We start from the raw sequence: 16,215 nt of genomic DNA, 5'->3' as shown, positions 1-16,215 counted from the left end.
GTGTTGTATGCAGTGAAGAGGAAGGCACCTTTGTCAGCAGTGTGTCAACTGTGAGTGCTCAAGTTCAGCATTTGCATCTGCAGGTAGATACATAAAGACAGAATCTTATTTTTCCATACTGCTGAGCATACCTAGCCGTCATGGAACCTGGTGTTTGTGAATTACGTGAACTAAACATTTATAAAATTAGGTGGCTTCTTAGATATCTAAATGTTAATTTCAGTGCTTGATTTTAATTACTTGTACTATTTGACATTGGTTGTTTTCAAAATAGTAATACCTGGTGGCATTGAATGTAAACCAAAGCCTAGCTGATTCGGCAAGGTTGTGTATGTCAGCCCAGTAATGCTGAACAATGTTGGATAAACCTGATGAAAATGAGAGCTGCAAATTCAAGCTGGGTGTGGTAATGTTCGTAAATATCTATACACGTACTCAGCTGAGAAAGTCACGTGCTTGCTGGAGTAGTTCTGAAGATGACAATGGTGGACATGCCAGGTACACAGCGTGATTAGTATATGAGTACCCAGTAAGCATACATGAAATGCAGTGAATTAGAAATGCACTTCAGATATTTTAAAAAAAAAAAAAAAAAAGCCATGGCCAACAAATTTTACATTTCAGCTGGGAGATTTTTTTTTATTGTTTGGCAAAGAAATACTCCAATTACTGTGCCATTTTGCTGCTTGTTCATTCTGTTTGCCAAACAGAAGCTGGTTGGTGGTTGCGCTGTTGAATAAAATTGCTGAAAGGCTGAACTCCCCTAAGTTTTGGGACAGGCAGACAAAGGAAAAGAAGCCAGTTTTGGGGACAGCACATTATATGTTCAGATTTTGTATGCAGGATTAAGGGCGTGATTCAGGAATTGTCAAAGGTATGAATGGCAGGTAGGACATTGAGAGACAAATGAAAGTTGGACGCTCAGTTGTTGGTAATGCCATTGAAAACTTCTAGCGCATTCGTTCTCTGTTAGAGGATGGGAAAGAGTGAGCTGTTGCTTCTCAACCAACTGCTGGACTAAATCCTAGTGACTTACAGGTGATCTGCAGTTCTCAAATTTCATCTCCACACAATAATTCAACAGCGGTTTTTTTCCAGTAGAACTCCTGAAACAACTATTTGTTCTCAAACAGCATGGTCTAAGGTGGTGTATGCCCCATACGCTGCATCAGCAACATCTTTGCTTTCTATTACTCTAGACCTCTCGCCATTATCTTGGCAACCCTAAGCTTTTATGTTTCCTCTGTCACAGACCTTTCTAATTTCCTTGAGTTCCTGGAGTTCTTGTGTGGTTTTTCAGTGAATTAATTTATAGGACTGACTTTCGCAACCCAGCACATTACGGCAATAGAAATATCACATCGAAAAGGAAAATAATAACCCGACCCCCCCTATAGTAAGAAGTCTCGGAGGAATGTGGTAGGAGGTTAGAAGATCCTGTAACTAAGGTTACATATGTAGTTTAATTAGGCCTATTTCTTCTAATCCAGTCCCTTATGCATATGAACTGGAGTTTGGGGTTCAGTGCCTTTTTTTAATGATATGCTGGAGTAGGAACTAGTTCAAGGAAGAGAGAGACTGGACAATTTAGCTACCGGATAACAAAAAGTCTTTACTTGGCCTGTACAAACTGATTTTTAGGACATTTATAATCCATTTTAAGAGAGATTTCATGGTACTATAAGAGAAGGTCTATCTACAGCATATTCAAAGCTGTTCAGAAAAAATGCACTCTGTAAATACTGTACGTATTCCTAGTATGTTGTCCAAATCAAACTTCTCAATGAAAGTCTTGCATGTTGAAATGGTACCTTGCATCTCCTCATTCAGTTTTGAATTTGTTGTGCCTTTTTCAGTACTGCTTTCCAAATAAGAGATTAAAAGATCTTTCTATATTGGCTTAAAGAAGTTTAATATTGTGAATGCAAGCAGCATTAAAATTAAATGCAAATTTCTTGAAGACATTATGTTTATTGATTGAATTTACTTCTGTAGAGTTGGGAGCTTTGGAGAGAGCTTGTTATTTTTTTAAAAAATAAATAACTTTTTTATTTCTTTTCTGTAGGAGATTCATTTACACAGTTCCGATTTGCTGATGAGAAAGAATGGGATAGAGAAAACATATGCCATAAGCAGGTAACAGAATTGTCATTCAAATGAGGTTGTATGGATAATCACCTGGCACAGAACACCTAGGCAGTTGTGCTTTCAGCAACAAATTGTTTAATACAATAATAGCACTCTTTATTCTGTATATTTTTATTCATTTGACTCTCATGCTGGAGGCTCTTGGGTCTTGTCCTTTTTTCTATTGAAGACTAATCAAAGCAGCAGGCTAGGTTTTTAAGTAACATTGGAAGAAAAGAACGAGCAAATCCATCCAGTAAAGGGAAAATAAGGGACTCTCACTTTGCTTTACTGACGTGTCAAGTCAGCCTTCCTTTTTCAGCTCTATTCAAGAGAAAATAGTTTATTAAAATGACTATAACAAAACCTATATGAGTATATTCATACATTTGACTATGAAGCTTGTTCTGGTTCTTTCAAATTAACAGTTCATATTCTGTGGTTGAAACTTCACCTCCAAAAATGACTATGGATCCAAGTAGGTTTTAAATTATTAGCATGTGGATTCTTTGTGCTGGAATAAAAAGGAGCAAAGCAATAGGAGTCTGCCGTTTTCTGTATCAGGGTACTGGAAAGTATCATAATCTCTGCAGCTGCCTTCCTCACGTAAATCATCTAAATTATTGCAAGATAAATGCTTTTGTCTTCCAAGCTTTTCTTAAAACTGCTACAAAACTGTGCTTGAGTGTTGCTTGAAAGCTATGGATGTATTCAGATTTTAAAAGTTTGCTATTTATTTCCTAAAATATTGACAATAATTATTCCCTGTGAAGTGACATTTAAAGGTACATTAAAGTTGCAGTGTCAAATTAAAATGAGGACATAAAACCACGTACAGCATTGGTTTAAACCATCATATGTTTGTTCAGTGGGATAGAGTCTTTCAATGACTGTGTGTGTTGTTTCTTATCAGCTCCTCCTGCTCCTAGTGTGCAGGATGTCACTATCCAGAATATTAATTTCTTCATAATTTCCTTGTAGGCTTGTCATTATAGCATTTAGGTGATTTGAACACACTAACTAATTTCTTAATGGCAAAAGCTGTTGTGAGCAGAGTGAAGTTACACGTTGCCAGTGGATTTCACAAATATTCTTCTGGCTGCCAGTGACGAGACTGCACAGTTCTGGAGCCGGTCCCATGCCCTCCCTCGTTTTGAAGCGTGCTGTAGTAGGCACATTCTTCTGCCTCTGTCCCTTCCAAACTGTAGTCATTTGTCCTGCACTATCCAGAGATGTTGTTTCCAACTGTTTCTTGTTTTTCACTGTTAGTATGTCAGTTTGAAATAGTTTACTGCACTAGTCACCATTATCCTTCCTTTGATGTCTTATTTTAGTCCAGAGTCCTGGCCCAGGTTTCATAGCATTATCTAATTTTTCACATTGTCTCTAGTCTTCAGCCTGTTATCTCCTTTTTGTTTCTGGCCCATCTTTCTTTTCCCTGAAAGCTGGATCCAGGTCTAATTTTCATCCTAGATCCACTTTGCCAAATTCCTTGCCTTTGCCTCTTAGCTCACCTGTTTCTAGTTCTTTGCCTGTCTGTACGTTATGTACAAGATTAGAGAATTGTAAACAAAGTCAAGTGATTATGATGGAACAAAATTAAGCAGAAAAGGCATAAAAATCATTGCAGAATGACTAGATATTTTCCATTCCCTATTATTTGTAGAAAGCAATGGCAAAGCATCAGTTTCAAATGTGGAATGGAAATGTTACAGTGACATCACCAATAACGAATTTTCAGTTTCTTAGGAATATTATCATTCATTGTTACAAAAAGTAGATCCGGATTTGCTTTATTGTATATTGATAACATGCAATAAAAATATTTCAGAATATAGTCTGCAATTTAAAAATAAAACAGTTAATAGTAATTTGGATTTTTCAATTAAAAAATGGCAATTCCAGCAACAAAGTATGCCTCTACTTACTTTCTTGAACAAATAACTATATGTGCTGTGAAGTGTTTATAATTTATTAAATACTGCTTTGATCCCTTTGTTATTCAAACACCACTTTCAGTGAAACCTCTCCTTGGATATTGAATGCCTTCTTCCATTACGCTGTTTCTACAAATTGCTTTTTTCCTTCATCCTCAGCCTTTCCAGGAAGAGTTCCCTGTCTCCATTTTCACCTTCATTCGCAATGTTCATTCACATTAATCTTTTTGCAAGTCTACTTAGTTCTTCCCAAATGCACTTAGACATTATTCAATGATACTTGACTTTATACAGTTTTTTATGTTACCAGATTAATATGATTTCCTTGTCCTTTGCAAATGTGCAGAAGCCACGTTTGATCTTCAATATCTGTCAAAAGAACTGGGTTTTCTGAAGTTCTAGTTCACTGCTGGGCAGCAAGAGTTGTTTGTTGAAGACTTTTTGAGGTTACTTGTACTAGTGAATCATCTTTGGTGATCACTAATCCATTGTAAAATGAAGTTGTTAGTAAAGAAGAAAAATTCTAACCATCAGATAATTAAGTTGTTTGGTCCTTTTACTCTCATTACTGGATACCAGAACCAGAATTTGGATACAAGAAACTCTTAAATCAACTGAATTGGTTCTTTTTTAAATTTATTTTAATTTTATGAATATGCTATTGGAAAACACTATGTCTTTGATGTTCATTCTTGCCGGTGTCAAAAGCCATTCAGTTGGCTGGCTTTTGGGAGCAGTGTCCTTCGACAAATCTCTTACGATATGGCACAAAACACTCCTAAATTATGAGTATTTGCCCTTCTAAATGTCTGTCTCAGTCTATACCATATTGAGAGGGACAATTTTTTTTTCCTCTAAGCTAGATTTAGAAGCAGCTTCTCTGCTTCCATGAAAATGAGAGTATAGACTGAACTTAAGCATTTTGTTGTCAGATTTTAAACGATGTGATGGATATCAAATTATCTTTTTCATCGATGGCGAACGTGCTCAGAATGTTCTGCTGTACTGTGAGCTCAAAATCTGTTTAAGTCTACCAAAGTCCAGGTGTTCTGTAAAAACATCAAATATTGCTGGTCTATTTTGTGTAAATTTTGTTTTTAATACTTTACAGCCAAAAAAAAGGGGGTCAAGAGAAAAGGAAACTTCAATACCTGTCACATTAATAAAAGACAGTTCCACCTTTTAAGCAAGTAGGCAGCAGGAGAGTATCTTTCTTGAATATAATTTTAGAAGTGTACGTAACTATAGTTTGTTGCTTTTGTAAGCATCAAAACAACATTTTAAAAGATGGGGAAATATAAAAAGGGCCATGTTGTTTAGGCACTAAAAACAGAGCTACACAGAAGCTACATGGTTTGATCGCTTAGAAAACACTAGCAAGTCAGTAAAGACTGGTGATTCCCACTGCATAGAAAGCTTCACAGATCAGAAGATGTTTCAGTTGGAAAAGCCTCTTAACGACATTGTCAACTTGCAGAACTATTTCCTGCTTTGGGTTTTCAAGACATTGCCCAAGGAGCATTTCAGTTATATCTTGTTTAAAATGTCATCCTCTGTTTTTAACCTTTGATTGTTTGCCTTGTAGGTGTCTATATGCTAATTTAGCCAAACTGCATGGTTACATGTGTAATTTAAAGCTCTGAATTGCTGTATTTCATTAGATTGTTCTTCACATTATTTGAATGTGTGGAGCAGGGGAACGTAATAGATTAAAGTCATTACTAGTTCATTTTTTTTTAATACAAGCATACTGTGTGTTGAATTATATTTCAGTTATCATCTGCACTTTCTGTTGACTGCCAGTCTTTGGTCCAGGCCCTGCAGGAACTGCCTCTACATCTGAGGTTGAATGTAGCTGCTGAACTTGTGCAGGTAATGCTGTGAATTTTCACAAGAAAGTGCAAATATTCTAAGTGAAACAATCTATGCAAGAATGATTACTTTAAACTTGGTCTTCAAACATAAGTAGAATGTATTTTACAAGTAAATACATTTCTTGAGACTGGCGTGTCAAATGGCATGTAATGCAGGATACCCCGCTATCAGTACTTCTTATCCTTTGTTGGCTTTAGACAAAAGGCTTCGATATGCATCACATGAGATCTGAAGCCAGGCATCGGAGCGTTTGACATGGAATGACTGCACTGTTTTTGTATTTGCTTCTCTTTTTAGCAGCTGTTAAAAACTTGTACCAAAATTTTGAAAGTGTTTTCATATTCTTTCCTGTTAATTATTTAATTGTGATTTACTCTTCTACATAGCTAATATCAACATAAATGTTTAGTCCATGAATTAAACTTATATCTGTGTTATAACAGGTAGAACTGTCAACCAAACAGGTGAAGAAAATGTCATTTATGCTTTGGTGAGAAAAAAAAAAAAAAGCAACAGAATATTAGGAAAAAATGTTACTTTAGGCTGTGAAAAAGAAAATATCATGTAAGGGCAAAAGTGCCAATGAGACTTAAATATAGGAAAAAAAAACCTTACAAAAATAACCATTTGCTCAAGCAAGGAAAAAGAAACATGACCCTTTTAGAAGAAATTTTACTTGTACTTGGAGTTGCATGGAGTGCTTCTGTGACTTGACACAACCATGTTCTTTTTTAAGGGAACTCAAATTTATGTCCTCAGATGTGATGTCTAAGGGAATCTGCAAATAAATGTTACTTTCACATACAAATTTCTTTTTAAGAGTTCTAGTCATGATGTTTATCAGGGTTATAAAAGGTGTGTTATAACATTTAATCTTTGTCTTGTCATTCTGACCGGTGATGTGGTCATTAGATATGCTGTTGTTAATGCCAGGGCATCCTGATGAAAGCAGAATCTGTGTTCCACGGTTAAATAATGACTTGCCATTTCTTGTTTCACTTTTTGATAATAATGTTTTGTGATTTGGTTCCATTTGTCAAAATAAACAGCTATATACTATAACTTTTGCTAAATGATTTTTCAGCGACCTATAATATGGTTTGCTTTCAGGACTGGAATTTTGGAGGGAAGGCCTAACATGAGATAAAATTTTTAGTTAAATTCTGACTTCAGTCATTCAAAAAATCAGAGTATTGATGGGATTTCATTAGAGAAGAATTAAAGTAACTGTCCAGGAAGTATTTGTGAAACTATGAAACCTGGTCATTTAGTATACAGTCTCATAATAAGGGATAAAAGGATTTTGTAGTTGTTTCTGTACAAGTACCATCAAGGTAACTTGTTTACTTTTACATCTGAATTCAATTATGTTGAAATTCATTGTACCTTCTTAAGTTACTGTCCTAGTTTCAGCCAGAGTAGAGTTAATGTAGGAAGCATGAATTACAATCCAAATTAGACAGAATAGTAAAAATGGAGTTAATGACTAGAAAGACTAAAGTCTGTTCTTTTACTCTTAGGCATCAACGCCTGTAGAGCTCCCACAGATGAAACCTAAAACTATTGAAGACGGCAAGAGGAGAGAGCTTCTGTTCCGACAGTCTCTGGCTCAAAGTGAAACAGTGTTGGTCTCCCATCATGTTGGTGATTCTGTTGCTCCATCAGAGCCTAGAAGTAAAAATGGTCCTAGGGCAAGTGCAGCAGAGCAATTTCAGAGAGCCCATCCACTATCAAAGCAAGAGACTGACCATTTGGATGAAGAACTAGATCTTCTCCTAAATCTAGACGCTCCCATTGATACAGAAAACAGAGCTGTGTCAGGTACATTATCCTACAATGTACCAACTGAGAAAGATCTGAAAACAGATTGTAGGGAAAATGGTAAGATTTCTCTTCTCCCCAGCATGCCCCTAGTTCATTTCCATTGCTCCCTGTTTTGGTGGTCATTTTGAATTCTTGATTAGCCCACCAACAGTACTGCTGTCATCATCTCTGTCATAATGCATTTCATTGATCTGGCTGTTATCTTTATCCGTGTTCTGACCGGTTTGTTCCTTTTAACTCCCCACTGAACCAAGGTTTCATCATTGTCAGTTCATTTTAAGCATTAAGAGTAATTCTTCTGCAGAACACCATTGGTCTATGAGTCAGCAAAATTTTAAATAAAAAAAAAGTACTGCTAGAGAATTTTAGTGTGAGGAAGATAAAATAATGTTTTTATGTATGATTATCAGCCCTTAGTTCACGGTGCTGATAGTATACAGAAGAATTGGCAGCTCTTTCTGGTGGCTTGTTATAAATGCTGTTTTTGAACTTTACTAGCATTGATTTTACAGAATTAAGTTTAGGATGGAAACAAAACACACAGAAACATGTTCATATTTCAGAAAAATGGGCAAACCCTTTCTTTTGTTTGCATTCCTAGAAGTTATACTACTGTTTGTTAGTTTTGATGGAGATGGTTTGCTGTTCCTCCTCAGTCCACAATGCTGTAAAAGAATTTGTAGCATCTCTGATTTCTTGCTTATGATTTTCTTGCTGTCTTAAAAATTAAGTCCAAGATGGTTGAACATGTAGGATGTAGCCTTCTTGCTGAAGACAATCTTGAAATGCTCGTTCGTTTCAGTGGTGTGTTGGGCTTTCCACTCCAAGGCACAGTGTAAAATCCCTTAAAAAAACAATGCCATCAGAATATGGAATCATACCATGCTGTAATAATAATCAATCTGCTGTTGTGGCCTCCTGCTCGTCTCCTACACTAAAGTCAAGTCTGCGTTGGACAGGATTGCCAACAGATCGCAGTAGGGACAAGTGTCTGCTGCAGACCAGGCCCTGCCCCCCTTGAATCAGATGGAAGCCACATTGCTCTAGTTGAGCTTATTAAGCTGCCTCTTTTTTTTTTTTAATTGTTGCTACTACTTTTGGAATATGACTCGCTATTCTTCAAGAAAGAGAGATTGTGTTTAAATAGTCAGTTGTGCATTAAAAAGCAAAATGATCTGGGACAAAAACCTGGTATGGAAGTGTTTCCAGATTTTCAAGTCTGTCTGTTTCACTTTTCTAGACCCTTTAAAACTAGATGTGCCTGAAGAGAAGAGTACAGTGTCACAGCAACAGCAAAGTACATCTAAAAATGTTACTGAGGAAGAGCTTGAAGATTGGCTGGACAGCATGATTTCCTGAAGCTCAAAGTTTCTGATGTGAATAACTGAATATAGCAAATGTTAAGTAGAAAGCTGAATCTTCCTTTTTCTCCTTGTTTTTTTCCTTCACCTGTTTCACTTTGTTCAGTATGCTGGATGCCCAGTTTTCTTTGCAATCAAAATTCATATAGATATGATTGAAAATTGTCTAAGACTAACAGTCTTAGAAAGGTCTAAAATTTGTGATGAAATTACAATTTTCTTTGCTAAAGATGCAGGCTACAGCACACTAAGAGAACAGTTATTTCACCTTGTACTTGCTATATGTAGTCCTTAAAATAAAGCTTTGAATGAGCAATGAATACCTGTGTGTTTAAGTTGCCATCTTCACGCCACATCTCCATATTGAAAATGAGAAAGAAGAAAAATGAGAAAGACGACAGCAAAGGTAATATTTAGTTTATAATACTTTATTGCAGTGGGTGCTTTTTATTAGAAGAAAAAAATGCATAATTCTAGCAGCTTCTACTTGCAGGTGACCATAGAGCATTGTTTTATTTTGGCCTAAGATTTAAACTGTATTCATTTTGATACAGTGTATGTCATTTAACAGCAGCATCTAATAAGCTGTTATTGAAGGTAGTATATAAACAAACTTCAAGTGCAATTTCATACAGAAAGACAGAAAAGCAATACTGGTAATGGATCTGTTCATCTAGAACACTAACATAAATAAAAAGTTTGCATAGCTATGTCTACAGAGGTTTTAAGGCACTTATGTTTCAAGGTTGACAAAGTATTTGAAAATGTTTTCTTTTAAACCGTTTAAAGCTTTTCAAGCTGTATCTTAATACATTCACTAGCAAATCCTAGGGGGAAAACTGGACAGCAGTTAAAATATTTTTTCTGAGACACGGCCTCTGATGTTAAAGTTCTTAAATGTCTGATGTTGTGCAATTAAGACACCTTTTAGCCCTTTCAGCTGTACTGCCAAACACTAGGTTAACACTATGGTTAAAAAGTTGTTATAATTTCAGACTGTGTTTGAACTGGAAGGCTTAAGTTAATCTGGCATAGTTTTCTCTTTTGCAATGAAACAGGTCTTTTGTTGGAATTTTAATATGTGGTAGGTACAAAAAGCCTATGAAATAGTGTCAAATTTTCTGTATGTCTTGAAGTTTAAAGATGTTTAAAGCAAATACAAGCTGTGAAATTACACCATGAGAAGAAAAGGGGTTTTTTTTATACTGGATCTGAAGAGTTCAAGAATAAATAATTTCTTTTGTCACATTAGCCAAGTTGATCCTCATACTGTTTCCGGAAACAGTCCCCTGCTGGGAAGAAATCCCAACATCTTTCCTGGTACATCTTCCACACAAATGACTCCTGAAAATGATAAAGAGTATTTAATTTAACAGACACCTTGCACTTAGTGCTGTAGATGAACATTTAACAATAACCTGTTACCTCTAACTCTTATTACCATGGAGTAGAACAGTGAAGACATTGAAACTCAGAAGATCGTAACTCAAGAACATCTGTAGAAGTACTGTTCTGCACTTTTCTTGATTCAGTACTACTGAAATTTAAGCTCTATTAGAAAAACTGTGTAAGCGTTAAATGGATCAGTTCGGTTACATCAGAGCAAACCTGTACACAATCTATATGTATTAAATGTGTTTTAGTTTGCTTGGAAAGCATTGAAGTATGAGGTATTTTGTAGTGTTTGCCTAACAGCTTCTTATTTGAAACAAGACATAATTAAATGCTATTTATTTTCTTATTTCTTTACATTTAGGACCTAACAATACTAAACATACACACATCCATATACCAATCTATCTATATATATGGATTTAGACTATAGATAGAGTAGCTTAACGACTAAAATATACTAGCTGTAGTTTATTCCCCAAAAATTCAGGTTTCATTTCAGAGAGAAGATGACAGTAAGATTACTGGTAAGTGACTTCTGATGGAGTTCAGTGCTGTGTAGAATAGCACACTGCTGCAGCCCACCCTCTCCCTTTTTTTAACCCTTCCTTTTCTTTAACTGGCAGAAGAATTCAGGGAGGGTGGCATCGTCTCCACTCCTTGGTGGTACGTCAGTTCCACCTGGTGGTACACAGCTACAAGGCTGAAGAACATGAAAATGTTGAAAGGTAATGTTAAGGAAAAAAAAAATTTGTACTCACCTGGCCAGTATGCTCAGTTTCATCCTTGTTAATGAGATACATTAAAAAGAACCTGAAATAAGCACAGGAGGGGGTATTAATGCAGAAAATGTAACATCTCTGCCTAACCTCTCCTAGACTGGGGTATGTGAGAGAGATTATGCCAACCAGCAAAGTAATGATGTCGCTAGGTGTCTAAATTGCTTACGTTAAAGGAGAAAAATCTATCCTCCAGCACTTCTCCCATGGAGGTGCCAACAGATGTAAAATCTGTAGAAGTGCAAAAATGTGGGTTAGCATTTTCTTCACTTCAGTGCTAGAATCACTACCTGAATTGGGCATATGCCTACTCTTACATACACGCATGCTCCAACATCTCGCCATGGAAGAAGTTACTATGGCTACTGTGCAAGCAGTTAGAAGTGTGGCAGATGATACTCATCTGCACCAAGTTCCAAGCACTCGTGCCATACTGCTCATAAGCTTAGACTATCCCCAGCTACCTGCGCTCACTCAAACGTGGAGAGCTGGAACTGGTTAGCAGGGCTGTACAGTACTAACAATGGTCTGTGTATATGTAAGACAACTCTTGGTTAGCCACTTGTGATGCCATGTGTTTGGAATTAAACTTGGTATGTGCTTTCATTGTAAAGAAAGGCATGTATACTGACTTTAACATTTGTCTAATTAAAGGACAACCTGGTTAGAAAGATTGTTCACTATATATTCTAATATTAAAGGAAATAATGACAATTTTTAATTTACTGTGAATTACAGGTTCTCATACACCAATTAAGCAATTGAATATAGTAAGAAGAGTTTGGAGGTTGTAGACTGGTAAAACTATGGATGTTAATGGAAATTTGCCTCACAAAAGTAACGTGCATTGATTTTGCAGTGTCGGTTGCTATGCAAGGAATAATGCAGCCTCCACTCCAGGAGGCAGGCTTTTTTTTTTTTCCTTAATTTAAAAAGTTCAGATGCATTATTCCAAAGCCAGACTTCTTTAAGATACCACCAGTTCAGCTCCTTTGGTTCTGCTAGCACAATGCTCACGTAAGTATCATTGTTGTATGAGTAACTAATGCCACCAGATTAACTTTTTTAATATCCTCTTTGACCTGCTCTATTTACTAATGAGAGTAGAAGAACACTGTCTTGGGACTCTGCGCAATAGTCTAAATACATACAACTCCTGATTGCTGTCAGGTTTTGGAAAGCTGCGTTATCGCTGAAGAACTAAGGATCAGACTTGTACGTTATTTTTTGTAGCTTACCTTTCAGGAATCTTCCATAAATGCCTTTTTTTTTGTTTGTGGGCTTTTTTTTTTTTTTAAACTTGTCAAATTGAGGCTAATTTTCAATGATCTCATTAAGGTTACCAAGCCCCCAGAAGTCACAATTAAACATTCAAAAAGTAAAGCAACTTACTAAACTGTTGTTCCCTATTATTCCACATATCTGGGTTTCTTTGCAGAGGAATAAGGAGTTGGTGTGCCTTCAGGTCTCATTCCACTATGGTAGCTCATGTGTAAGGTGAGTGCTTTAAAGATAACCAGCAGATCAGAAGAGGTGAGACCAGAAAGAAATGGCGATATTCCTTAGTTCTACAGAATTCTCCTTTAGGATTGTCAGCAATGTGTGCACCTAAATTACTCTCGAGCTGAAAGGTCTCTCTATCCTAATTCCAGTAGTAAAATATACTTAGAGATAGTTTCCAGTAGTAAAATATACTTACAGATAGTTTGCCAAGTTGTGTTCTTGCAAAGTATGTGTTTCAAAGCCATGTGGGGTTGTGTCAAAATAGTCATTGCCGATTCCACAAATAAAACATTTGGTCTGGAAACACAGGTTGTGGTTACAAATGAATTTTAACTCAAAGCCGCTATTTTAACTGGTAACAATCTAAATGACTAAGAGTAATGAAAAATGTAATGTGCCTACTCATACCTCCATATCTTCTCTCACTTGTTCTTGCTGGTCTCTTAGTTCACCAAAAGCATCAATAATCAGACCTATTTCAAATGGAAAAGTAGCAACACTTCAGTACTTGGCAATATTTGTATTTCAAGTAATGTCCGTCAGACATCTCCGCTGTCTTTGGAGTTTAGCGTACTTGTGTCTAGGTTGAACAATGCAAGTTACAATCTATCAATTTCCAGACATCTAACATTTGTTTACACTGCCCTCCTAGCAGTAAGAATTTCTCTTACATGGAAGTACAATCTTGAGAGTGGAAAGGCTTGTCAGTACTTATATTTTGGTCAATATGAGCTTCCGTAATCTCACCTCTTTTGTTCCCATGACAGAATTTTGTTTTCATTATTCTTCCCATAGAACTCTTGTATCCTGACTTTTGTTCAACAAAACCAACTCTGCTCCCACAGGCTCCCTGACCAGTTTGTGATGCCGCTTCACATTTGAAGCATTATTTCTCCACTTCCAACATACTAAGAATAGAGTTGGATCATTTTAAGGATTGTGACATTCATCTCTTTTTCTCAGAATAGATGTATTGTATTTTTTCTTTGCCAGCAGACTGCCATAAAACAGTGTTTTTTCCTAACAGCCTTAGGTTAGTTTAGACAATAAGTGTTGAATACCGACAGTCATTGAAGAGAGGTCTCGTTCTCTGTAAACCACAACTGCAAAACAATTAAAACTCCAAATCAACCTCTAAAGAAAGGAGGAAATGGGGATGTGGCCATGGCGACTTTCTCCATGTCATTTCCCCTTTCCAAGGGGAAACCCTCCATTCCCCAGCCAGCTGTGGTGGTTCAAAACTAAAGGTGTGAAGAATGTCTGCAGCAAGGCTCTCGAAGTTTAAATGGCTATCATAGGAAGAACAGTGATGCTGCGCAAGCTGCGTCATTGCTGGGTAGTTGTCAAAGTGTTCATAAACACTGTAACCCAGGTAAGTTGTGTTTCTCATGCTTCGTCTCTGTGTAGTACTTGGGACAATGCGTTATTTATGAATTAAGTATAAAATTATTACTTTCATAATTAATGATTTTGTAAGCTCAGAAATAAGTCTTTATAGCAATACTGCTAAATTTACCTCAAACATAAATGTGGTTTAAATGCGTTGCAGAACTTAAGTAAACGAAATTCTAACAGTCTGCTAAGGTAAGTGACGGTACCTTGAATAATGGCCAGTAGGATAACAATGACAAAGAAGAAAAATGTGATGTCAAAGACAATTCGATACATTTCATAAGGGTCTCCAGCAGGATCCTCGATTTCATCTCCAATGCCACCACCAGCTCTTACACCCACATACATATGGAACAGGTAACACTAAAAAGAGTGGAAAAATATATATATATTTACCATGAATTATTCTGTTTTGTTGGGTTTTTTTTCTTTTAAATCATTCTGCTCTGCTACTTCTCTTCACAAGTTATAGTAACAAAGGACACGTAATATCATTCCTCCTATATCACGCACATTGCACCAAAAATCTGTTATTGTCTTCACTAATGTGATTACATCTTCAAGTACTAAGAGTCAGCATCAGTGGTTACCCTCTCCTCACTCCTTAGGTCTTACAGACCAAGACCATTTTGGGGGCATTTTTCTTGTATTTGTTACTGTTTTCAACTACATTCTACCCTTTATATTAATTCCTAAGATTTCTAGCTTGCTCTGAGTAAGCAGAGGACATATTTTAAAGTCTTATAATGGAGTTTAGAAATGTTGGCAAATCTTGCCATAAAATAAATAGTGACATATTCACAACCAGTAGATCTATCTGTGTTTAGGTGGTGTCTGGGTAATTTGATTTTGCAATACTAGATGTCTGGTTTAGTATATTGTAAATTGTTTATGATCTGGGAAACATAGCCTGTGTTCAGCTTGATGCAGAAGAAATCGCTTTACAAAAACGTGTGTCGTATTTTTTGAACGTGTAGATCTTCATAGAAAAATCTTTAAAAATCTCAATATTTAAGTTATGTAAGTATATTAAAATGAAATCTGCTGGAGCAATATACTGCTGATGTTCCTCTATGAATCAGCTACAGAATTTTGTAAACCACCTTCAGTCACACAACATGGGTTAAAAACAATGGAAATCTCTAAGCCCAGCTGGTGTTCTGAAGTCACCTCAGACAGCAATGCTGGTGTTAAATAATCATCATAAAACCTGACAAAACCGGTCTTTCATAAGCAAACACTCCACAGAACGATACATCCATTTTTATAATGCAACTTTAGCGGTGACATAAGATGCTGGTACTAGTTTAATCATACTTAAAAATGTAACTTGGAATTGATTTACCTCACTTGTTAGAGGGGTTTAAAATATAATCTAGTTTTGTTATTCCAGCTACTCCTACATATATTTTATGACCAGACCCTTGTATCCAGAGGGATACATTGAAAACTGCCCAAGCAGTATTATTTATAATTTCTGTCATTTGCACATCTGACTTGCACCGAGTGTTTGAAATAGAGTTTAAGAATAGGGAAGATCATTTTGTGAAGTCTATGACACACCTCTGTTCTGCGGTGTTTTATTCTATCTTTAGCATATAACACAGGGCAGAGAGTGACAATTCCATGGAAGAAATGAGCTGGCCACAAACTCAGAATATTACATTTTTAATACTTGAATTTGTGCTGTTTTCTGTACACAGTAAGAAAATAAAATCCTCTTCATACCATAACATGTATTTTTAGAGTATCTTTTAACATGACAGAAATAACATTCTGTGGCAACAGGTGGAAATCAGAAGGGAAATTAGTATCATTAGAGTATCACCTGTAATAAGTTTTCATTTCTTCCCTCTCTATTCACCCTTGACTTCTCACTTTCTGACTAAATTACTAATTGTAAGCAGTTTGGAGCAGGGTTTTGTAACTAGTGCTAATAACTTCATATACTTCATATAACCTAAATAAGGATAGGATGAGCTTGCAAACATTGGGCACAAATTTGGCTTATTCGTGCTGCAACAC

General features: G+C 36.2%; 2 protein-coding genes across 2 annotated transcripts in view; one reads left to right on the top strand and one right to left on the bottom strand.

Annotated features, from left to right (window-relative positions):
- Window positions 1–9,122, top strand: part of AVEN (apoptosis and caspase activation inhibitor) — a gene marked incomplete at its 3' end in the record, with an annotated part of 107,229 nt that extends 98,107 nt beyond the window's left edge. The window contains exons 3-6 of the mRNA XM_082000650.1: window positions 2,066–2,136; window positions 5,838–5,936; window positions 7,460–7,820; window positions 9,004–9,122. Coding sequence (XP_081856776.1) covers window positions 2,066–2,136; window positions 5,838–5,936; window positions 7,460–7,820; window positions 9,004–9,122 — 650 coding nt within the window. The remainder of the gene's footprint in view (window positions 1–2,065; window positions 2,137–5,837; window positions 5,937–7,459; window positions 7,821–9,003) is intronic.
- A 1,250-nt stretch (window positions 9,123–10,372) lies between these two features.
- RYR3 (ryanodine receptor 3) overlaps window positions 10,373–16,215 on the bottom strand; it is a gene marked incomplete at both ends in the record, with an annotated part of 240,011 nt that continues 234,168 nt past the window's right edge. Inside the window, 5 exons of the mRNA XM_082000511.1 lie at window positions 10,373–10,468; window positions 11,278–11,329; window positions 12,995–13,095; window positions 13,207–13,271; window positions 14,397–14,553. Of these exons, the coding sequence (XP_081856637.1) occupies window positions 10,373–10,468; window positions 11,278–11,329; window positions 12,995–13,095; window positions 13,207–13,271; window positions 14,397–14,553 (471 nt within the window). The remainder of the gene's footprint in view (window positions 10,469–11,277; window positions 11,330–12,994; window positions 13,096–13,206; window positions 13,272–14,396; window positions 14,554–16,215) is intronic.

This window comes from Phaethon aethereus, assembly GCF_964289735.1.
Source record: "Phaethon aethereus genome assembly, chromosome: 5".
Classification (NCBI taxonomy): domain Eukaryota; kingdom Metazoa; phylum Chordata; class Aves; order Phaethontiformes; family Phaethontidae; genus Phaethon; species Phaethon aethereus.
This window is presented reverse-complemented; position numbering and strand designations above follow the sequence as displayed.